This window comes from Lissotriton vulgaris, unplaced genomic scaffold (genome assembly GCF_964263255.1).
Source record: "Lissotriton vulgaris unplaced genomic scaffold, aLisVul1.2 SCAFFOLD_639, whole genome shotgun sequence".
Lineage (NCBI taxonomy): Eukaryota > Metazoa > Chordata > Amphibia > Caudata > Salamandridae > Lissotriton > Lissotriton vulgaris.
In genome coordinates, this window is record NW_028251195.1 from 507,600 (window position 1) to 533,300 (window position 25,701).

The window sequence follows — 25,701 nt, forward strand, 5'->3', positions numbered from 1 at the left end:
TTGGCCATAACCAACACTGGTTTTGAAGATGGTGTTAGGCAATGAATGACACGGGAGAATAAATAGGTGAACAAACATTGATGGCAGGTCTGCCAGAAATAGAAGGCAGCTATACTGATCTCCAATCCCAGTCTTCCTGACTTGGCTAACAAGCATTAAATATGCAATAATTCTCGCCATTCATTAAGTTAAAGCAATTTGCTTTGCTATATAATACCATTAGGAAAGCAAATGGCTTTAACTTAATGAAAGGCGAGACCTATTGCATTTTCAATGCTTGTTTTTATTTCCCTCGGTGCTCAGCCTCAGGGAAATCTTGTGTTGCTGAGTTGTCTAGCTCCCATGGAAAGGTGATTGTGTATGTATTTGTTACTTTTTGAGGCAGCTTGTAGTCATTGGGCCCGATATGTACATTTGTGTGGGGTAGAGGGGTTCTCTTGACATGGCTTCACTCTGCAATCTAGATGACTTTGTTTCTATGTGGTGCACAGAGTTTGTTCAGCTTAGAGTAAGAAGATATGTAGATGGAATATAAATCGCTAGCAAGTGCCGTTGTAATATGGCATATAGAATTGGTTCAAGTGCATAACAATGGCTCAAAAATGTACCTGGTCGAGAGCGTTTGAATATTCTTTCTTGGAATTTGGTGGTTAAAGTTCAGTATATACTATAACAACGCAAGCCTTCCATTCACATAGTTCACACAGCAGTCATGCAATGAAAATGGTATAATATCACCTCTTTCATACGAGGGAAGGGCCAATCAGGTGCCTTGGTGTCCAAGGTGTTCTCAACACTGGCTGTGCTGATGCATTGTATAGCTCTGATATTTCCACAGTCCTTTGCTGGTTGAGTTGAGTAATGCAGTCAAGAGTAACTAACTACCAAGCTGGTGTACGGCCTTCCTGGTACCTCCCTTAGAAAAGGCGGCTCTGGGGACTTCTCGAGGGACAGAGTAGTTGGTAGAGAGGGATTACTGGGAATCCTTAAAGTAGGCTAGGCTCTCAGGCGTTGTTTGCCTGCCGAGGGAGACTTTGGAGTGAAACAAAAGTGTAGGTAGCAAACATCTCAGAGGGAGCAAAACAGGGAGTTGTAGATGGACCCGGGCAGGTGCAGCAAAGACGGTCATGGACCACAGGTGGAAGAAATTGGAGCGAAGCAGAACAGAGCGAGCAAAACAAGTCACTCAAAGTCACAGAACAGAAGTCATTGAGCTAAATAGAAGTCAGAGGAAGCAAGTGAGAACAACAAATAGAAAGTAGACTGATGAAGTGAAGTGAAAAGCGAATTAAGGAGTGCAAAGCAGGATTACAGCAGGAAGAAAACAGATGGTGCAAAACAGGGTTTATAGAGAGCCAACAAGTTGCAGATGGGTCAAAATGAAGAGAGCTAATCAGGGGGCACAGAGGGAGGACAAGGGAGACCAGTAGGCGATGGAAGTTATAATGGGAGCAGTTAGGTCTTGATTTTAAAAATAACCGTGGTGACAGAGGTTGAAAGAGCAACAACATTATTTGTATTATAATTCTACACTTTCTGAATATGACCACCTACCTCATGAAAGCTCTACGCTTCCTGTGTGGGACCCTGCTCTCCTCACAGTCTACAAACACTTGTCTTATTATAATCCTGTATTTTCTAAATGCGAACAGTTACCTCCTCAATGCAACCCTGTTCTTTTGTAATGCTTTCTTATCTCATCATATTTCTGTTTCACGCTTTACAGCAGGGCCAGGTGTCTCTCAGTCATGCACTATAGGCCTAGGGTTTATCTAAAATGTTCAATTTGCCTTAGCCTGTGCCTCATAACCATTGTCACGTACCTCACATAAGATGTTGCGGTCCTCCAGAGTGATTTTTGGTTATATTGTCCATAGTTGATATAACATTTCTTTATTAAAGTATTCCTGTTTTGTGAACTTAACTAGCAGTACATTACCACCATTCATAGAGATCAATGTCAACATGGACGAAATTGAACTGGACCAGATCAAAGAAAAGATTGTAAATGGAGAACGAGGATAGTGCTTCTCAGCATTACCGAAAACGGCGATAAGCCAAGAGTGGCTTCTTGATTACAATTGCAAGGGATAACAAAATTACAGGACTTAGAGGAACATTTTAACGTAACATCGATCACGTAAGGGAGCCGATCTATATTCACTAGCATGGGCTTCTGAATAGCAGCAGCATCAGTCGAGTAAGCTTGGGACCATACCTTATTTTCTGGACTTGTGAACTGTGTAACTGAAGGACATCTTGTTTGTGGAATACTATTCACATCTCCTCCCTTGGTGTAATTTGAAATACTGATGGATGGAATACTGTGTTAAGGAGCTTTAAAGTATATGCACCATTGCTTGAAATGGGTGTATTCTTCATTGGTAGACAGGGCAGATTAACCAAGAATTGAATTATCCGAATTCTGGTTTTTGGGGTCACTTTGATGATTGATTAACCTGAAGATACTGTGGCTGGCGGCAAAAGGGGGTGAAGGTCCATTCATTACAGCATTTTGTTTATTTCATGTAACAGCCAAAAGTAATGATTTAGCATTTTGGGCAGTCGCTGCTAGCATGACTCACAGGTGTTGAGGGGTTTCATTTACTATTAAAAAAAGTTAACTTACCTTTGCCGGCCCGGTCCCGCGTTGTCGCTGCACTGGCAGTATTGTGATTGGTTGGGACGCCGACCACACAGGCATCTGTGGGGAGGCCATTTTCTCCATGTAGGCTGCATGTAGCCTATCATGCAGCCTACATGGAGAAAATGCAGAGTGCGCATGACTGGTTTGGTTGGCCCCAGAGAGCTCACCAAACAGTCAGCACCCAAAACAGTGGGCAAGCCACTCCTCCTCTGCCCTCGAGCAGACCCGCCCGCCCTCAAACAAACATTTGATGTTTCTGCTTCTCTCACTGCGAGAAACCAGTGGTGTGACACTCCTCCGACCACACACGCATCTGTGGGGAGGCCATTTTCTCCATGTAGGCTGCATGCAGCCTACATGGAGAAAATGCAGAGTGCGCATGACTGGTTTGGTCGGCCCCAGAGAGCTCACCAAACAGTCAGCACCCAAAACAGTGGGCAAGCCACTCCTCCCGTGCCCTCGAGCAGACCCGCCCGCTCTCAAACAAACATTTGATGTTTCTGCTTCTCTCACTGCGAGAAAGCAGTGGTGTGACACTCCTCCGTCCACATGGTGTAGCCGCCCCTGATTTTAGGGGTATGCACCATCTACATATGTGTAACTGAATTGTGACCACTGTGTTCCAAACCTTGCCATTAAAAAGAGAAGTGCTAACATGTTACAAAGGGGATGAGGGGGTTTAAAGCAAGATTTATTGTCAATGAAGTCTGTGTAGGCTGAAGTTATTCAGGTACTTTTTGTTTTCCTTATTGCCTGTTGCAAGTTTTGTCAATTTTGCATTCTGGAGGTAGCACAATTATACAACAGGGCCTCCGGACCTAGTAAAAGCATCCAACTGATCATCTTTGTACCTGAATTGTAGACTTTGGTTCTGCTCATGTTAATATATCTTCCAGTTGTGGAGTACTTGGACATGTATATGTCATATGGAAAAATGTAATTAAACTAACAAAGAAAGGCTAGATTTATTTTTCCAATGGTAAGATTGAGGTTCAGGTGAGAACAACCCAAAACTAGAAAGGTTCGGCATTACAGTGCCCAACCATAGCCGTAACAACATCTTGTGCACTGTAAAGGGAAAACTGTTGGTGCGGGAACATCATAGGCTATTCAACGAACACATGTTCTAGCTGGTAATCACATGGGACAACTAGAATTTTAGGTGTCGCCTTTCTTTATTGAAGATCACAAACAAAAACAAGCATTTGCAATGCAATATGTCACGCGTTTGAGCTATTGGCATTAGTAAATGACAATGCTTTTATTTATGTGTTGGTTTTCAAAACAGATAAACAAAATGCAATGTCATTTATAATGCCAATACTTTAAAGTCTCGTAAATGCGAGACCTATTGCATTGTAAATACTTGTTTAGATTATGGTAGCTTTGGTTTTGTTCTGTCTACATCTTTGAGGGCTTTGAATTTTTGTACTTTTAGACTTCCATCGAGCAGCTGTGTACTGCCTGATATTACCATAAGATCCTAATTTAAAATGGGCTTGGGTGTTGGGGCTTGTGTTTCTGAATGCCCCTTGAACCTTGCAAGGGGGTCAACTTTTAAAAGGAGCATGTCTAACAGCTATCTCTGCCATATATAACAGGTACCGGTAGCCACAAATGCTCCTTCTCGGAATGTGCACCTAGAAGAGTAACGTAGCTGGGAAAATTGCGATCTGTCAGCCAGCCTCCTCCAGCATTTGTTCAGCTGTCATTGGTGAAGGCAATGGCCTGATGAGCTGTGCTTTGACTGATTTATTGAATTATCTTCTTGCAGAAATGTGTTCCTTGATGCTGCATCGAGTCTGTAGAATGATTACTGGTTATAATGCTTAGTCCCTTCCGTAATACATGCATTTACTGGGTTGAACTTACCCTGTTTAACCTCTATTGTATGTGAATTTAGATTAATATTTAGCTCTCATTTCGATGGTTATGTTTATTGTTTCAAAAACATAGTGTACGTGTCCTACCACTGTGAAATATTCATTCAAAAAATTCATGCAGAATTGTAACACCATCTTACAATGTTTCATAGGTGCGTCCAATCAGATCTGGTTCAAACTGGTTTCCTTTTTCCTATCTGGGAGGACAAAGGATCCGGCGCTGCTGCAGACGTTAGTCTTTGGAGAATAGAGAATGACCCTGCCCAGCCTGGAGGTATTCATTTTTTTATTTAAGAAGCAATGAACTAATTTAAAATGTTGAACAACACAAGTGCTGGCCCCCAGTGCAAGATACCAAGAGTCTGGACAAGGAGACATTGGTGCCGGAATGAACATTTCTGTATATAATCTCTCGCAAAACTCTAGCCATAATAAGGTGCTGGGCCTGAATGAGGAGAAGGGGCACTAGCTAGATGCCTGCAGCCTCAGCAGCTGCGGAAGCAGGTCTGTGTCCGCTTTCCCCGGAAACAGTAGATATAGGTCTGGAGAGAACGGAAAAGGTTGAATGTAGTTACGCTAAATTGTACTACTTGCCTTCCTTACTAAATTCAAGGCAGATGATCTTTTATAGCCGGCTAAAAGGGCTGAGGGAAGTAAAACAATTCAAGGTTATACTTTTAATTTAGTCATGATTTTAAAGGTCAACAGACTAAGAATGCCAGTTCTGTGGATTTATTATAAGGCCAACAATAATTGAATATAAACACATCTCAATATCAGAGTATATAGGTACATAAAAATCAATACAGAGCTGAGTCTACGAATATAATTCGGCACAAAAGGCATAATATGATGAATTCCAAAATAAAAATGCAACAAAGAATAGAAGCTCAGTCCAATTCTCTTTTCATTAGAGAAGAAAACAAAGATAACTTTTCCATACTCTGCACTATGTGAGCATCCTACCTATTTCCCCAACATCCTTTCCCAAAGGTGTTAGTATGTGTTGAAATACTAAGAAGTACTCACGTCAAATGCGTCTGATAGCTTAAAGCTATGGAGCTCGCTCTGAGATGCTCCTTCTACTACGAAATAAGCAGAAGTCTCCCGAACCTGTCCCTGCGCATTATACAAAACGGCAATGTTCAGCCCACAATACGTCACAAGGTAAACTTTTCCAATTACAGAGTCTTTCAGTAAGTTTCCACAGAAGCTTTAATTAACTCTTCTTCCAGTGGCCTTGGTTCCCAGATAGACCAGACACAAAAGGCTTCCTCCTTTTTCGCCTTCCAGCCTTCTTCAAAGACATTCCAGGTATTTCCTTAAATCTAAGAATAACGAGGTTGAATTCCTGCACCTGCAGTAGGATGAGAACACACTATCTTCTAGCACAAAAAGGATTCATGTGATTATAATTTTTGAGCAACCAAGGAGAAACGAAACTCAAAACAACCTTCAGTTTGGGCATATAAATCAGGCAACTTAAACTAAACACAAATTACATTGCACTAGTAATATTTCATCCTGCACATGATACAGACAGGAATTATAGATTTCTTTAATACCTACAAAGTCCAACTTAAATGTGTACACTGCATTTCAATGCTAATATAACTTTGAATAAAAGCATCTTAATAATCATGAAACACTGCAAATGACAAAAATACATGTGAGTGCATTTAAACCATGAGTATAGTGCACCCATACAATTTAGAGTGCTGTAAGCGGTCTATCAAATGACCCAAAGCAGTATCCCCACCACCACATTCTCCCAACTCATCCGGGGGTTTGCTATGGGCCACTCATATTAAGGGATAACCACCAGAGTAAGGAACAAGATCTACAAAAAGAGTTGCATGTAGGAAGTAGACATGGGCAGTGATCAAAGTAGGCGGGAACAGAGGGACACAACGTGCCCATACTTTATTAGGTCGAGCTGGAGTAAGCATCCGTAGGATGCAGTCCAAGTTCGACAACTATAGTTATCAACTTCGGGGGAATGAGGGACAAGAGGGTGTTACTAGCTTTTCTCCAGGATTTGGGTGCGCGAACGCGCACGTCGGCTCCGTCCACGCATGCGCACACAGCCAGCCACCACACAGACTGAAACACACGTGCGCTGGTTACTTTCACTTTCCATCCCCCCCACCAGTCATCGGCTCTTTTTACACACGCACGCATGCATGCAGGCATACATACATACACACACACAGACACACGCGCACACACAGGCACACACGCGCACAAACACACACACAGACACACTCGTGCACACACACGCGCGTGCGCACACCCCCCCCAGACCCCACTCACCGAGTTCTTTTCGTGTGTCCCTCTCTCCCTCGGCAGGCAGCGGGTCATCCTCAGCAACAGGGGGGGCTCTCCATGAGCACGGGAGCCCCGCTAGCTGACACGCAAATCTTTCCGGCTGACGGGCACAGGAGCGCTTCAGCACAGGAGCGCGGGGTAGGCTCCCGTCTGCTTCCTGTCTTTTTGCGGCCCCGCCCCTGTCCCAACACAGGTTGCATGGCTTCCTGTTCAAGCCGGGCTGCGGCAGTGAATTTTTTTTTCAATGAGGGGGTTGAATTTTCTTTTTTTTTTTTTAAATATTTTTATTATTTTCACCTGGTATTGAGTTACAAAATACAATCAAATATTATTTCAGATTAAACAAGTTTGTCACATACAGACATGATCATCTCCCAGCTTATCATCAATGTACATAAATCGAGACTTAATGTCAATTCAGTTCAATTCAGTTCAATTCTAGTATTCCCCATATTTTCTCGTATTTCTGCAATGATTTGACACCTCTAAGTTCTGCCAATGTACATTCCATTGAGGGGGTTGAATTTTCAATGTTTATTAATGCGAGCAATGTTTTGACAATGTGAATAATGCGAGGCTTCAGAATGCGTGTTGGTGAGCTCAATGTCCGGTTGCTAAGGGGACTTCTGGCGTGATTTACATACGCAGGCGGTCATGAGCAGTGTCAGTTAGAGGGCAGATTGCCGAGTAGATTTTTCACTAAAGGGGAAGCAAAATCAACTCTAAAGTAGCATGGTGCAGTTACGCAGGCGGTCATGAGCAGTGGCAGTCAGAGGGCAGATTCCCGAGTAGATTTTTCACTAAAGGGGAAGCAAAATCAACCCGAAAGTAGCATGGTGCAGTTACGCAGGCGGTCATGAGCAGTGGCAGTCAGAATGCGAGGCTTCAGAATGCGTGTTTGTGAGCTCGATGTCCGGTTGCTAAGGGGACTTCTGGCGTGATTTACATACGCAGGCGGTCATGAGCAGTGGCAGTCAGAGGGCAGATTCCCGAGTAGATTTTTCACAAAGGGGAAGCAAAATCAACTCGAAAGTAGCATGGTGCAGTTACGCAGGCGGTCATGAGCAGTGGCAGTCAGAGGGCAGATTCCCGAGTAGATTTTTCACTAAAGGGGAAGCAAAATCAACTCGAAAATAGCATGGTGCAGTTTGTGCTGATTTTTCGGTGCAGAATGGGCTACCAGCACTACATCACAACGCGAGCAGCGCGATGTGCATTTTCCGGTCATTGGCGGAACTCTGTAGAATCTCCCGGAATTTTTATGTGAAATTCCTCGGGTTCTGCCTAGGTCTAGTTCCAACTTTATCTAAAATGAGTGCACTTGCTTCTGCATGCATCTTTACATGTTTTTGTATTCTTTTATTTAAAAACCTTCAAAAAATGTCTGCCTGTGCATGTGCATTCTTTTGTATGCACAGTTGGACATTTTTTAAATGTTTGTAATAAATATTTAGTAAGACTTTACTAAATCATTGCCAATGCCAATAGGGTGCCAATCAACGCTAGATCTATCGGCTTTGACACTGATTGTTTTGCGTGAACTCTAAAAATAGGAGCAGCAATGACACACATTAACGGATGCATTTGAAATGCATAAGACATCCTCGCAATAAAACAACAACGCCACTACGAAATGATTTTGGATATGCCAAATTATGGAGCAATAAAGGTTGGATAAAACGATTTTTATGTTTTTCAGATTATGGAGTGAGTTCTGGTCCAATCTCTATAAATTCTGCATTGTATCTTGTAAATAAACTCCACCTTTCCAAAATTGACATGTATGTCTAATCCCACAAAAAGAGTAGATTGGTGCCACCGTATGGATGGATGGATTGTCTCAGGAATATTTTAATCTATTGAGGCTTCAATGTTGGGTGTCCCTTGTGGCCTACCTGCAGTTTGATACTATAGACACCTGAGCAGATTAGGAGAGTTTACTAAGGATGCGAGATGACTCCAGGTTGCTGCTTCCATTTGCAAGCTGCCCACAGGAAATTAACAGGTTACATGCTACAGATCCATCCCAGAAAAGCATTCCAAGGGTACTTGGATAGGAAAAGGCCTTTGTGTCTAGGATTCAGTGGTAGGACAGTATCAATTCAACAGATTTATGGCAGCATTATTTGAATTTATTGGGTTTATTACCCATATTATGAAAACACTCTTTACATTTATTGGCAATAAAAAATACCGGTACCATTTTGGTTTATTGTGCAAAATTGTAGTTATTGAAATACAACTGGCATAAAAAAATAGAAACAGGATGATGATGGATGCAAAATTGTATTTATTGAAATACAACTGGCATAAAACAATAGAATCAGGATGATGCTATATGGTCCTGCATAAACCCCTGTGCAATTTACTGCTGGCAAATTATAAATATATTATAAATATACCGTTTACAGCTTTTTTTTTTAAAACCTTTATTGAGCCTTCACAGTGTTACACAGCTTGTCGCCTACAACCCAATTGGGCCGGCCGCCAAGTAAGGTGTCAAGGAAAAAAAAGATCATTACAATACAGTTGTGCCCGTATCCTTTGAAGACATAAGGCAATGATCTAGAAACAAGTGGTGAAGGAGAAGTGCAAATGGTCCATGCTGGGTGTATGAGGTTTTTATTTTCTGTTTTATACCTAAGGAAAGAACATTCAAAACTTCGGGAAGTCACAGTACGATCAATGCAATAAGCTTAATGCCAGTTAGACGTGAGTGTAATCCTGAGTTAGGGCCAGCCTCACGCCGCCCTTCACGCTAGGTAGAGTTTGAGCCGAACCTCTTCATCCCTCCATCCCCTCCCGGTGCACCCCCCCGCACTACTCAGCCCCCCTCAGCCCACCCCGTCTTCTTCGTCTGAGTCCATTGGGTCATCTTCAGGTAGTGGATCACAAATGTCGCCCCGGTACGTGTTCCATGGAGACCACACCTTGTTCCACTTGGCCGGGCACGCCCTGTTCAAATAAACTGCCCGTTCTGTGACCATGGCCCTGTCCATATTTACGCACCACAGTGAGGCCGTCGGTGGGTCTGCCACCCCCCAGCGCTGCGCGATATCTCTCTTGGCCATCATCATCCCTAGCGTTACCCAGAGGCGGCCATGCCGGGACAGGTCGGTTGGTTCCCACACATTGAGGAGGCAGCGCCGCGGTTCCGGGAGTACCGAGACCTCCAACACCTGTGACGCAGTGCGCATGACTTGACGCCAATAGGAGTGTATAACTGAGCAGTCCCAGAATGTGTGGAAGAATGTGCCCTCCTCCCCGCAGCCTCGCAAGCAGAAAGGGTCAGGGGCTCGCTGTATGCGGTGAAGCAATGTCCTGGTGTAATATGTTCTGTGTAGAACTTTGAGTTGGAGGAGTCTCATTCTAGACGATATGCCCGCTTCCTTAGGGGATGCCAGTGCCTCGTTCCATTCATGTTCATCCAACTCGCCCACTTCCTGCTCCCATTTCTCTTTAAGAGGCACCAGCGGGTCTGGGGAATTGTTAAGGAGTTTTCGGTAAGTGAGGGAGGTGGCCTTTTCTATCATGTAATCTGTCAAGAGGCGATCCTCTAGCGCGGAAGACTCGGGGAGAGATGATCCCGCCGGAATAGCCGCCAGTAATGCATAACGGATTTGGACATATCGGTAGGTTTCATGCGGCCCTAGGTCATAAAGTTCTTTCAGGCGGGCAAAAGTGATGATTCCCCCATGTTCCCACATGTCCCCCACTGTTGAAATGCCGATGTCGTCCCAGCGGGAGAACCCCTTACTGGTCCGAAGATTGCCTAGGGCTCGTGAGTCCCAGAGTGGATTGAGTTTGGTGAGTGTGTCCTTCCACCCTAGCGCAGCGGTGGCTGCGTGCCAGGTGGCCACTGTGAGCCTAGTTGGGCCCTTCAGCGGTCTGAGTTTCCGTCTATCATAAAGTGGGGCCAACAGGGTACTGGCGCCCAGTTGGGCCCTGTCCGCCTGGAATGCTGGGTCTGATTGCGATGCGTGCAACCACTGGTTGATCGGTCTGAGCTGTGCCGCCCAGTAGTAGAGGTGGAGGTTGGGAAGTGCGATGCCGCCCTCGTACCAGCTCCTGCAGAGCTTGGCGTGTGCTATTCGCGCCGGGCGGTTGCCCCACAGCAGACCAGAGACCACTGCCGCCACCCTCTTGAAGTACCTTGGGGGCACAGCGAAGGGGGTGTTGACTAGGATATATAGGAAGCGGGGCAGGGATTTCATCTTAAACAGGGCTGCTTTCCCAAGCAACGTCAACGGTAATCCTGCCCAGACGCTTGCATCTTGCTTGAGGCGGTCCAGCGGTGGCGCTAGGTTCAGTTTTTCGTATTCCGCCGGGTCACCCGTGACGTGAATACCGAGATATTTAAATGAGGAACCGGCCAGTCGTAGAGGGCAGTCTGGACCAAGCGTTGGGTGGCTACCCGTCAGGGCGTACAATTCGGATTTACTCCAATTGATAGTGTAGCCTGACATCTCTCCGTGGTCGTTGCAGATGCGCAAGAGGGCCGGTATGCCGTGATCGGGATCTGTCAGATACACCAGTATATCATCCGCATAAAGCGATATGCGGTCCTCCCAGCCCTCCCTCCATTTAATCCCTTTAAGCAAAGGGGTAGTCCTGATGCGGATCGCCAAGGACTCCAGTGAGAGCGCAAATAGCAGGGGGGAGAGAGGGCATCCTTGTCGGGTGCCGCGTCTTAGTGGGAAGGAGCGTGAAATGTGGCCATTCGCTACCACATGCGCTACCGGTGCGGTGTATAGCAGTTTGATCCAGGAGATGAAGACGGGTCCGAATCCCATGTATCGGAGCACCTCAAAGAGATAGGCCCACTCCACCATGTCGAAGGCCATCTTTGCATCAAGTGCCAAAATGACCACGGACTCGCCTACGTCATCCGCTTTAGCTATCACCCCATGCACCCGTCTGAGATTGAGCGAGGTGTTCCTGTGGGGCATGAACCCTGACTGGTCCGGGTGAATAAGATCGGACAGATGAGGCAGGAGACGATTTGCCAGAAGCTTAGCAAGAATTTTGCTTTCTGCGTTTAGCAAAGATATGGGGCGGTATGAGGAGCATTCCCCAGGGGGCTTACTGGGCTTAGGAATAGCCACGATCGTGGCCGTTCGTTGGTCCAATGGGAGCACCCCCTTAGCACGGCACTCTTCATACATTCGGAGCAGGTATGGGCTAAGAACGTCAGTGCGGGCTTGGAACCATTCGATTGGAATGCCGTTTGGCCCAAGCGCTTTGCCCGTATGGAGGGCCCCGATGGCGATCCGCAGTTCGTCAGCGGTGAATGGTGCCTCAAGCTCAGTTGCAGCCTCCGGTAACAGTGCTGGGATGTTTATGTCATAAAGTGCGCTTTGGGCTGCAATCGTAGTGACCTCCCGTTCCGGAGTGTAGACTTTCTCAAAGTGGGCAGCCAGTGCCTCCACTATGCGATCTGGGTCAGTCTGAGTATTGCCCTCTTCGTCTGTCACCTGTTGGATTCCCCTGGAGCTACCCCCTCTTTTGTCGAGCCAGGCCAACATCTTCCCCGCCTTGTCCCCAACATCATATACTCAATTTTGTGTGTCTGTGATGTGGCCTTGTGTGACAAGCCGAGCGTGGTCTGTATATAGGCGCTGGGCCAGTGCGAGTGCATGTGTTGTGTCATCTGTGGGGTCTGCTTCATGGGCAGTGGTTGCTTCGCGCAGTCGGAGCTCAAGCGCCGCGTGGTCAGCTGCCTGTTCCCTTCTATGTGATGTTATAGAGCTGATTGCTTGCCCCCTCAGGACTGTCTTATAAGCCTCCCATAGGACCTCAGCCGAGGCTGCGGTAGGTTCGTTTTCCATGAAATAATGTGTCGTGGCGGTCTGCAGGGCCTTTCTGACCTTAGGAACCTTAAGATAAGAGGCGTGCATAGGGAAGACGCGATGGCGTGTTCGTGTTCGTGAGGTAATGGTGAGAGTCAGTGGTGAGTGATCTGAGATGCCCCTAGGGTGTATGAGCACCTCCTCTACGAGCTGTAACCCATCCCCTAACGCCAAGAAGTGATCAATGCGGGACAGACTATTGTGGACGGTGGAGTGGAACGTGTATTGTCGCAGTGTAGGGTGAACATGGCGCCACACGTCTACCAGCCCTAGTGCCTCAGTGAAGCGCTGAAACCTGGAGGGACCCCCCGGGAGGGCTGTCGCTGGGAACCTGTTGAGTTGTGGGTCAGCAGGTGCATTGAAATCCCCGCCTAGGAGCGTGTCTCCTTCGGGGAGGGATAGTAAGAAATCGCCCAGGGCTGGCAACATCACTGAGTGCAATGACGGCGGGATGTAGACCGAAACTATCGTCAGGGGGCGCCCGTCCCATTGTCCAACCGCTGCCGCAAAACAGCCCTGCGTATCAGTTCTAGTGCTGAGGGTGATAAAATTGGAGGACTTTCTAAGTAGGATGCCTGTACCCCGGGACCCTGTGGAGAATTCTGAGTGGGTTAACATTGTATACCCCCGTCTGTCCAGGGCCTTAGTGGCGCTACCCATTAAATGGGTCTCATGGAGGAGTATTAGGTCAGGTTTGTGACGTTTCACCTCGGACAGAACGAGGCCGCGCTTCACTTTATCACCTAGGCCGCGCACATTCCAGGCTAGAAGCTTAAGGGAGGAGCCGCCTAATCGCGTCTCCCCCGTACGCATTACGTTAGGCTGTACATCCACCATCTTTGAACATTAGAAACAGAAACCATCGGCATCGACTCCATCTCCCCAGCATTAGTACCATAAGCATCATAGCACATTTTACAGTGTGTGATCGATATTGTGAACGTCCCATAAAAACGAACAAACCCCCCACAACTCCCCCCACCCTGCCTCCCTGCCAAACGGACTTAGAACTGCCCACCACCCCAACTTAGCAGAGCGCTTATCCCATGCCAGAAACAGAGTACTTGCGCGTCAGGGGAGAGTGTCCCCCAAAGCAGGCGGTCCCTTGCTGTCCTCGGGTCATCCGGGCCAGCGTCCATGAACGACTTGGTGAACAATCAGAGTGGGAGTAAGGTCCAGGTTTCACGTTTTAATCCCTCGTGGTAGTATCATTTGCCTCCAGCAGCTCCCACGTGGTCCTGCGACGGTGATCCATTCGCGCTGCCCCTGGTCGATGAACGCGAGCCCGGCCGGCTCTCCTCTCCCGTCCTGTTGCGTCGGCGGTTGGAAGTGCGGTCCACCGTGCGCCAGCCATCCAGACATTCTCTTGCAGTCTCCGCCGAGTCAAAGAACCAGACCTTCTTATCGGCCACCACTCTCAGCCGGGCCAGAAACAACATGGAGTACGGCAGTTCTTGGTCGCGGAGTGATTTTTTCACCTCTAGGAAGGTCCTCCTTCTGCGGGTGACCTCCGCCGTGTAATCCGGGAAGAAAGAAATCCGTGAATTTTGGATTTGGATGGGCGGTGCCACCCTGGCCGCCTGGAGGACTGCATCACGGTCTCTAAAGTTAAAGAGTCTTGCCAGGATGGGGCGCGGAGCGGCCCCCGGGGTTGGGGTCCCCCCAGGGACCCGGTGGGCCCGTTCCACTGTAAAGAAGTTGGACAGTCCTTTCGGGGCCAGTTTTGTCTTTATAAGGTCCTCAACATACAGATCCATGGCACCCTTTGTTTCAGACTCCGGAACCCCCAAGATACGGACGTTGTTGCGTCTGGAACGCCCTTCCTGGTCGTCCAGCTTACTTTTTAAAAGTTTATTGTCCGCCTGCAGTCTCTCCATCGCCACTTGTAGGTCGGAAACATCTTCTATCAATGATTTGGTCACCACCTCCACCTGCTTCACCCTTTCGCTCATTTTCTGGAGGTCGGCTCTAATAAGAGTAACCTCGGCCGCGGTCGAGCCCACCGTGGCCTGCACCTGCTCCAGCGCTCGCAGTACATCGTCTAGCGTGGCTTTCTTTGCACCGTCATTGTCTGCACCCTTTCCCAGTGATTTGCGCTGCTCAGGTGGAGTGGATGTCTGGTTATCGTAAGCATATTTTCCGAGCTTCGCCTGAGCGGCGGTCTGTCGTGGCCCCTTCCCCGCCATTGATCCTTTGCGGCGAGACACTGTTTATGATGGAGCGGGCCGGACGCCCGTAGCCATCCGCTTGGGGGGGGGGGTATGCAGAAGGTCCAGACTGGGTATGGGCCAGAGGTCGCTGACGATGGCCGCCGACGGCCGCAGAGCTGTTGCGGTCTCGGCAAGTTCAAGCAAAATGGCGACTGGCGCCGTACAGGTCCCACGGCGTATGTCGAGCGCAGCCAAGGGGCACCACTGCGTAGCGTCACTGGGTACACCGCGTGAAGGGTGAAGTGGTCGGCGGGAAGGATTGCCAGTCGAAGGTGTCGAGCGTTGTCGTCAGCGGCTACTTCCGGGTGGTCGCGCCGGGGAGGGTGGACTTCCGCCCGGCCCAAGGTTTCACTCGACACCGGTGCTCGCCTGGTGTCACCAGGCCTGTCTTCTGTGAGGGACGTGGACGAAGTTTCGTCCCGATGCCGGGGTCTGAGCGCTCCCAAATTTTCTTTGCTGGCGCCGTTCGGTCACCGCACCCAGGACAATCCCTCTGGACCGATCAGTGAGCGGATAGGCATGCGGATTGTTGCGGGAAGCCGCCTTGCTACGGGAGCCTCACTAGGTTGCTGCCGCCATCATCGGCCGCTAGCCACGCCCCCACCGTTTACAGCTTTGACCGCAACTGATTTAAATACTACTGATATAATTCTGCATTTATGGTACATTCTATCATATCTCTATACCGAGTTTTGTAAGTGCCACGTGTTGTCACGTGTGTCCAGAATTATGGAGGATTTTGAATGAATGCGGACTCGGGTAGCTGTGTGTTCCACTGAGTAAATAGAGAGGGTTTCAAGATTACTCATTCCCTCAAGAGGGGGGGTTATGCTCATCTGGTCATTCTTTAGAGCTAGGAATATGTAGAACAATGTGCCAGGCCCGCTATATGGCTTTATTAATAATATCCATTTAAATATAATACAACAAAACACATGATGCACGTAGGACTGGAAAGTATGTGCATTTTTCTAGGAAAGTGCCTCTTTTTTTAATAAATAGTTTCTAAACTTAAGTAAAAAATGAAAGAGATTAAAAGATAAGTGAAATAGAACAACTATGCAGGCTATGCTTACAAACTAAAAATAGGCTCCGTTTAGACTAAAAAGCCATAAAGCATAACACTTAATGCCAAATAATGGGTTGGGCTTGTCATTCCCAGCTATATCAGTAACGTTTGCACCTCAAAAATAAGTATAATGAGCTAAACCTAAGGATATGTAACACTAAGCGAAGCGTGTAGCAACCCAAAAGAGTTAATTTAATTTAGTTAATGTACCTTGCCAATGGCATCCAACAGCTTCATGAATAGCACCTGTAATAACAGCTGTGACTCTGGGAACCTGGCATTTCCTGGCTGAACTTTGGTATTCGGCATCAGCCAACATGAGGCTTGGAATGACCCCTGAGCCCAGATCGAAGAAAGAACCTGTTTTCTCCAGACTTTTTGCATTTGCAAGTGAATAGATGGGGGCTTGGGGCGAAAAACTACAAGGCAGAACCTGCTTTTCCACATTTCTTGGCTAAGAAAAACAGCAAACACTTGTTAATGTAGCCTGGCATAATACTCAGGAACTGCCGAAGTTGTCTACGCGCCAGAATATTTTTAACATGTTTCATGGCCTAGTTTTTTTTCTTACTTTTTGAACTAAGGGAGATGTAGGAAATGCACTGAGCTTATTGCCGACTCACCCTGTGGGGGAACTGTTCATGACCTTTATCTGCTGCATATTGTGTGGTGAGGACAAACATTTTCTTAAAAACAAAAAGTCACAAAAGAGTCCAATGTTCTCAGAAAAGAGCATTGGTGTTTGGGGTTATGCATAATATTCTGGGTATTATCTAGAGGTTGATTGACGTGGACAGTTTTCTCAAATGTACCAATTGTCCCATCCACCCAATTTAAATTGTGTACATGAGTATAACTGGTAATAAAGGATTATAAACTTAGGGGAACAGGACTTTTGTTGGATGGCCTGCATCAGCGAAACGGAGTATCCACACTAAACAGTTTGTAACAAGCATTTGCAATGCAATAGGTCTCGCATTTGCGAGAGTTTATAACCTATTGGCATTGTAATTGACAATGCCTTTTATTTATGTTTTAAAAAACAACACATAAATAAAAGCCATTGCCATTTACAATGCCAATGGCTCAAACTCTAACAACTGCGAGACCTATTGCATTGCAAATGCTTGTGTGGGTGAGCCAAGAGCCTGCGACAGGGAAGGGACCAAAAGATATTGGGGAGGCACCAAAATTATCGATCACAAAACAACCTGGTTTTACAAATTGGCCACCTGCATTTTTCGTCCCGGGCTTGGTGGCCTTCCAAGGAAACCTACCAAACACAGACATTTCTGAAAACTAGATACGTGGGGGAGCTTGAGTGGATCCCCCAATGTTTTCTTACCCAGAATACCCTGCAAACCCCAAATTTAGCTAAAATAAATTGTGTTTTCCTCACATTTCTGTGTGGGAAAGTAGTGGGATCAACGCACTGGCACACATTTCCTACCACCCAGTGTTCCTCCAGGTCTCCCGATAAAAATTGTATCTTCCTTATGTGGGTAGGCCATGTGCCTGCAACGGGAAATGGCCCAAAACCTATTGTGGAGACATCAAAATTATTCATCACAAAACAACCTGGTTTTGCAAGTGAGTTGCCTGCATTTTTGGGCCCGGGCTCGACGGCCATCTAGAGACGCCTAGCTAACCCAGACATTTCTGAAAACTAGACACCCCGGGGGAGTTCAGGGAGGTGTACCATGCGTGGATCCCCACTGTTTTCTTACCCAGAATGCCATTCAAACCTCAAATTCAGCCTAAAAATCACAAATTTCCTCACATTTCTGTGTGAGAAAGTTGTGCGATCACTGGGCTGACACTAATTTCCTACAAACCCAGCATTCCTCCAGGTCTCCAGGTAAAAATGATACCTCACTTGTGCTGGTAGGCCTACTGCCTGCAACAAGAAATGGCACAAAATGTATTGTAGAGACATCAAAATTTATCACAAAACAACCTGTTTTTGCAAGGGATTAGAATTATCGATCACAAAATGACCTGGTTTTGTAAAAGGGTCACCTGTGTTTTTGGTCCAGGGCTCGATGGCCTTCAAGGGAAACCTACCAAACCCAAACATTTCTGAAAACTAGACACCCGGGAGAGTCCAGGAAGGTATGACTTGTATGTATCCCACAATATTTTCTTACTCAGAATCACCCGCAAACCTCAAATTTGGCAAAAAAATCAAATTTTCCTCAAGTTTCTGATTGGAGAAAGTTGTGGGATCACCAGGCTGACACAAACTTCTTACCACCCAGCATTCTCTCAGGTCTCCCAATACAAATGGCACTTCACTTGTGTGGGTGGACCAAGTACCAGTGACAGGGAAGGGCCCAAAACATATTGTGGAGACATCAGAATTATATATATATATATTGCAAAATGATCTGGTTTTGTAAGGGGGGCACCTGCATTTTTGGTCCCAGGCTAGGCAGCCATCTTAGGAAACCTACCAAACCCAGACATTTCTGAGAACTAGCCACCCAGGGGAGTTCAGGGAGGTGTGGCTTGCGTAGAACCCCCAACGTTTTCTTACCTAGAATCTCCTGCAAACCTCAAATTTAGGTAAAAAGTCACATTTCTGTCTGGGATCGCCGCACCAGCACAGATTACCTACCACCCAGAGTTCCCCTTGGTATCCCAAGTAAAACAATACCTCACTTGTGGGGTGGGCCAAGGGCCTGCGACTAGAAAAGGCCAAAAACATAGAGATTGAGGGGATAGCACAGAGAGGTATAAGCGCTCATTTTTTTAAATATACGTTTTTAGGAGATTCTGCATCGAACACCCACACAAGTGAGGTATAATTTTTATCAGATCAAAAGGAACACTGGGAGGTAAGTAATTTGTGTAAGCCTGGTGATCCCACAACTTTCCCACTCAGAAACTTTAGGAAAATTGGATTTCTTTAGCTACAAAGGAAATTTGTGCTGGCACGGTAATCCCAGATAGAAATGTAAGGAAACTATGATCTTTTTAGCTAAATTTAAGGTTTGCAGAGGATACCGGATAGGAAAATGTGGGGGATTCATCTAAGCCACAGCTCCCTGGACTTCCCTAGGTGTCTAGGTTTCAGATATGTATGGGTTTGGTAGGTTTGCCTAGGCCCGGTAACAAAAACGAAGGTGCCCCCTTTGCACAACCAGATTGTTTCATGATACTTTTTGGGCCCTTCCATGTTGCGGGTACCTGGCCCAGCCACACAGGTGGGATACCATTTTTATCAGGAGGTCTGGGGAAAAGCTGGGTGGTAGAAAATGTGTGTCAACCCAGTGATCCCACAACTTTCCCTAACAGAAATGTTAGGAAAATTTGTTTTTTAAGCTAAATTTGAGGTTTGCATGGAATTGCTACATCTCCCTGGACTCCCCCTAGGTTCCAGAAATGTCTGGGTTTGGTAGGTTTCCCTAGATGGCCGGGACCATAAAATTCAGGCGACTCCCTATCAAAACCAGGTTGTTTAGTGATAAATAATTTTGAAGTCTCCACGGTACATTTTGGGTGGTTTCCGGTCACGGGCAGTAGGCCTACCCACACAATTGAGGTACAATTTTTATCAGGAGGCTGGGGGAAATGCAGGTGGGTGGACGTTTGTGGCTCCCCACGTATTCCAGAACTTTACATCACAGAAATGTGTTTTTGAACAAAGTTAGAGGTTTGCAAGGGATTCTGGGTACCAGAACCTGGTGAGAGCCACACAAGTCACCCCATCTTGGATTTCCCTGGGGGTATAGTTTTCAAAAATGTACAGGTTTGCTAGGTTTTCCTAGATGTTGGCTGTGCTAGGGTCCAAAATCAACATCTAAGCACACTGCAAAAATGGGCAGTTTTCACTGGAAAAATGTGGTGTCCACGTTGCGTTTTGGGCCGTTTCCTGCCACGGGCCCTAAGCCTACCCACACAAGTGAAGTACCATTTTTATTGGCAGACTTGAGGAAATGCCGGGTGGGTGGAAGTTTGTGGCTCCCACAGAATCCAGAACTTTCCAACACAAAATGAGAGGGAAATGTGTTTTTTTTTTTTTTAAATGTTGAGGTTTGCAAGAGATTCTGGGTAACAGAACCTGGTGAGAGCCACACAAGTCACCCCATCCTGGGTTCCCCTGGGTGTCTAGTAGTTTTAAAAAATGTACAGATTTGCTAGGTTTCACTAGGTGCTGTCTGAACTAGGGCCCAAAATCCACAGCTAGACAAATTGCAAAAAAAGGGTCAGTTTTCAGAGGAACTATGTGATGTGTACACTTTGCATTTTAGGCCATTCCTGTCAATTGCACAAGGCCTACCCTCACAAGTGAGGTACACCCTTTTTATCAGGAGACTTAAGGAAACACACAATAGTAGAACAAGTGTTATTACCATTTGTCTCCGTATGCATTTCTGCCTTCCAAATGCAAGACAGTGTGTAAAAAGAAAGTCATTTTGAACAATACCCTCTAATTCACATGCTAATATCTTGTTCTGATTTCAGAAATACAGTTTTCCATGGTACCTATGTTTCACTCTTCATATTTTACCAAATGAATTGCTGTATACCCAGTACATAATGAAAAACCATTGCAAGGTGCAACTCAGTTATTGGCTCTGGGTACCTTGGGTTCTTGGTGAACCTATAGGCCTCATATATCCCAGCAACCAGAAGGGCCCTGCACATGTAACAATATTTTGTTTTAAAAAATCTACCTTAATTAGAAGAAGTTACAGGTGAAAATGTAGGCACAAATGGCAGTTCTTTCAACTAAATCTCAATCTTTTTTTATTTCAACTGTTACTTTCTATAGGAAAACATTGAAGGATCTACACAAATGACCCCTTGCTGAAATACAGAATTTTGTCTAATTTTTTTTAGAAATGTGTAGCTTTTGGGGATCCATTATCGGCATTTGGCAATGTACCAGTAAAATGCAAAAACTCTGTAGAATTTTTTTGGGTTTTCTGACAAACATCTGCCTGTTACTGAAAGCTGGGAAGATGGTGGTTTTAGGACCACAAACCCTTTGTTGATACAATTTGCAGAGAAAAAAACAGACGCTTTCTTCTTCAGCACTTTTTTCCCATTTTTTCACAAAAACCCAACATTTTGCTGTATTTTGCCTAATTTCTGGGTCGCCTCCATGGGAATTCACAAACCCATGGTACCTATAGCTGACCATCGATGCGTGCTCTCTTCAGAGAGGCCAGGTATTGGATGGGCGTACATCAGCCGTGTGATGTGACTACAGGCCAGGTAATGTCCCCCAAGTGACTTGTGTTCCCACTATCTTTCCACAGCTTGCACCTGTTTAGTCACCCCATGCACCCAAATGTGCTGCATTATACTGCATAATTTGGCCTCTTTTTTTTATACCCAACCCTGCCGCATACTATAGCCCAAGCCATCGTTGCTGCTTATTTATCTTATGCAACTAACAACCATTGACAAAGCCAATAGACCAGACTTATTGTCAGTATGCTGCTACTCTTATCATATTTCTGGATGCAATTATAGAAACAGCGAAAATACAAGTGGGGCAGCCCACTAAGCTAAGCACAATTTTTTTTATTTTTTTGCATGTTATTTAAGCCACTCCCTTTATTACATTACCCACGCTGCTGACATTATCATTTCGATCCACTTTTTGCTGCTGTACTGTCCCTCACATTTTAGCAAATTAAGGCGTTATGTGGGGGCTGTTAGGGCAGGACGATGCGATGGTAGGTGGTATTGCAAGTTATTTCACCCTTCACCCCCTCTCAACTCATTGTAACCTCCTTCAGCGCTATGCACCCCTTCACACATTTGCACATAGCAGACCATCGCTGCGTGCTTTCTTCAGAGGCCAGGTATTGGATTGGCGTGTCTCCTGTTAAGGGGCGTCATTCATTCCAGTTACATTACACAAGGTAAAATTTATTTTTATTGTCCCAGGAATATTAGCTTATTTGTCCAGAACTATAGGATGTCGAGCGACTCCGTGACTCGAACCAGATTCCCAGTTCTAGTCAGCAGGTCTGCATTACACCGCTTCCTGGGGTAAGGGGAGATGGGCCGGCAATGCCACATGGAGGCTCAGCTCGGCATGGGCTCAAGGTGCCAACGGGACCTCAGGCTGAGCCAGAGCCAGGCTAGGCATCTCCTCCTCCCTCCCTTCCCCACCCCCCTACAGTATTCAGGGAGCTGAGCCAAGCCTGCCAGGACCTCTCTACAGGCCTCTGGTCTGCTGACGTGGACGGCATTAAACAAAGAGTGTACTGTAAGGTGATGCCACGAGTTCTCGCTTCCTTCCTGATGGCTCTGCGCACAAGGTGTCTCTTCTCTGTACATGTATCTATCTTAGCGCCTCGCTCTGCACATAGCTGCTTTCTCCTAGCGCTGCATGCTTCTAGCTCACTAAAGCTAGACGATGAGTTCAAGCGCAGTGGAAGACCTTTTACAATAGTGGATTAGTTATCTTTCATTTGTTTATTAGTGCATTTGGATGTTAAACAGGTGAAATCTTTGCCCAGATGGTGTTACCGTGAGTAAAAAAGACAAAATAGTTAAGTAATATAACAAAATGTGTCGCATTATGCCGCATAATTTGCCTTTTCTTGCCATATAATTTAGCGGCATACTTTGTTCCATCACTGCCAGGGGTCCTAGATATAATGTTCTAGTTAGACCACAAATTCTAGGTCAGAAGTTTAAAAGCTCAGAAATAGACCTGTGCATACTTTTGTAATCGTCTAGTGTAGGGGCGGCATGTCGGGGTCTCGCACATGACCTATTTTGCAACTATTTTCTCACATTTCAGTAGTTTTTGTAAATACAGTTGGGTAATTTAGGTGGCTCCTGGACATGTCACAGCAGCTTCTTTTGGCGTCTCAGGTATAATCACCCTTGGATCTCAAGAGGCTAACTTTCAGGTCTCATCGGAGGGTCGCTTTATTATCTCACGTGAAGGTCATTTGAGGATATAATGTAAGGGTCACTTTAAGAGCTAACATGAGGATTATTGTATTAAATGCTTAGATTTCACAGGAGGGTCTCCATCAGCCGGCCATTTAATCAATGTACTGGTACACTGCTTTTTCCCAGCGGCGATAAATGCAAAGCGGAAGTGTGCCTGGGATTTATTGAGGCTTAACAGCAGTGCAAGGTATAACTCGGACGGACCGTCAAGGGGGAGCAGGGAGTCTGGAAGCACATGCTTCAGAATGTGAGCATAAATGGTGTGCTCCTCAGAGCTTACAACATTACGCTTACCTGCCCCCTCCACCTCCACATACACGCACACACACCACCACACAACCCCACAAACCCAACCACAGGCACACACAGAACCAACCGTCAGTGCACACTTTCACCAAGCACAGACGCCATCAGTCATAGGTGCACGCTTTCACTGGGGACAAACACCACCAGCCATCAGTGCACACTTTCACTGGACACAAACACCACCATCAGTTAGTGCACGCTTCCACCAGCCGTCAGTGCGCGTTTTCACCAGGCATACACACTACCAGCCATCAGTGCACAATTTCTATAGACACATATTACCAGCCATCAGTGCACACATCAATTAACGCATCCACAATTAACTATTGTAACAATAGCAGTATGGCGCACTTTACTTTTGGACATATTCATTTAAAGCGCAGCATCCCACCATTCCTACAAAAATACAAATTATTTTGGCCAACAATTTATAGACTTGTTGCAATTGGTGTTGCAATATTTAGCAATGCCAATAGCTCAAACGTAATTATTGCGAGACCTATTGCATTGTAAATGCTTGTTAATTAAAGGAAAACAGTTCCCCCGCTTTCTGTGAAAAGATAAGTGGACAGCTGACATGCTTTGGTTGCAGCATAAGGCTTCTATGGTGTGACACTGAAGGCAGGCCGACAGCTAAACAAGCCTTCTTGCAGCTGCGGTCCATCCAGGTAACAGCGGTGGGCAGTGGGACCGCATGAGGGGGGATTTCGAGGGATGATAGTGAGGAAAAATTAAATAAATGATTAATTTCTCCTCTGCATTGTCCCTCAAAATACCCCCTCACGCGGCACCACCGTCCCACCGCTGTTACCTGCACAGACCGCAGCTGCCTTCTTGCCAGGGTAACTACTTTCCTGAAAGAAACGTAAATGGGAACAATAGGTCAATCTGCATTTGAGAAGGGAGCTCAGATGCTGTATTGGCTTCGATTAATGGAGTCACATGACGGATTAATTCTTTTTGAAAGGTATTGGAAAAGAGTTGCTAGCTGACCTTTGAAGTGTGTGGTTTTTAAAGGGATGTAACACAGGTCCCTGTGCTGCAGGGTCTGCAGGGTCCTGTGTTAGCCCTTAACTAATCTTCACTGCTCCAACCAGGATTCAATTCCGTGGCTGCCTGGTTACTAACACAGACCTCTGCAGTGCATTAACTAATAGAGGTTTCACAAAGAACCATAGTGCATTTCCGGCTGATTTACCTAACTTGCATTATTTATTTTACATCTAAGCTGCATTTTATTTTAAAATGTATATGTACATATCTGTTGAGGAAATATCAAAAAAAGTTACAGAATATTTTGTTTTTCAGTCACACCTTTGACCCTGCCCCCATGCTTACTCGCCTCACCTCCATTGTGCACAGCATCACAGATCCCATACTTTTTAAATTCACTTCGACCACTGAACAAGGATGAGGGAAGAATGAAGCACATTTTAAATTATTTCTTCTAGCAGAGTACTTGGTGCAAGATAAATTGTTAATGCTCACTGTATGACCATTGACAGCAATGTAGGGAACTAATGTTCAAATGTTCGCCTGTAGACTGACAGATAACTTTTGTGCATGTTATCAGTAGTATCTAATTTTGGAGCAAAATCCGCAAATAAATTGTGAAACAGAATGTAAATGTAAAAATACTTCCGCTAACTGATTCACAATTCAGACAAACATGGACTAATTCAACCGAAAGCCTCACAATTCGGGTACCAGGGGAGGGCTGGGAAGCACCCAGGATGTCTTGGAGGGGAGAGCAGGTTAAACAGAATGGCATGGGCAGCCAGTCTGGAGCCCGACACGTCTCACCATACAGACATCTGCAGGTGCATTATCCCATAGCGCCAAAGGGGAGGAGATGTTGGCAAGACGCACTTCATCCCAAGAGGACGTGTACTTTACTATTGACCTTTGATGGGCAGCTGGCAGGTCGCGCCTTCGTTTAGAGACTCACATGCAGGAATCTTCAAAAGGAAAAAAGTCCAGGTGATGATAAAAGGGGGCATTATGGGGTGGCAAGGCCACTAGGTCGGAATTACATATTCGACAGACAGACAAGCAACAAAGCTAATTTGGAAAAATGGAAGATGGGTGGCCAGAGAGAGGAAAATGGCCTAGGAGATCAGTGAGCTGGAGACTGAGTGGGGAAGAAATGGAATGTGATTATGGTAGGAAATGGTTGGGAGTTTCGGGAGACCTGTGGTTCCTGGACAAAGACCTATGACAGAGTGAGTGAAAATAGGTGCAATTTTGACTGAGTGAGTGGAAGTCAATGGGGTTTTGCAGGGATGCATGGAGTATGGTGGGAGTTATGGAATACGTTTTTGGCACAGAAACAATCGTCCACATCGGCAGGTGTGCAGATGGAGGGAAGCAGCCAAGGGTCTGGGGAAAATCAGGCAGGGGTGACTGAAAAATATGCAACTTTCAGGGAAGGATGTGAAAATGTGGGTACCAAAGAGGTGCAAAAGATAGCTTTGGAAAGACA

At 46.1% G+C, this 25,701-nt stretch overlaps 1 protein-coding gene across 1 annotated transcript in view; it reads left to right on the forward strand.

Moving 5' to 3' along the window:
• The window catches only part of LOC147662978 (uncharacterized), a 361,233-nt gene that overhangs the window by 268,220 nt on the left and 67,312 nt on the right, over window positions 1-25,701 (forward strand). The window contains exon 6 of the mRNA XM_086950737.1: window positions 4,683-4,804. Within this exon, the coding sequence (XP_086806863.1) occupies window positions 4,683-4,804 (122 nt within the window). The remainder of the gene's footprint in view (window positions 1-4,682; window positions 4,805-25,701) is intronic.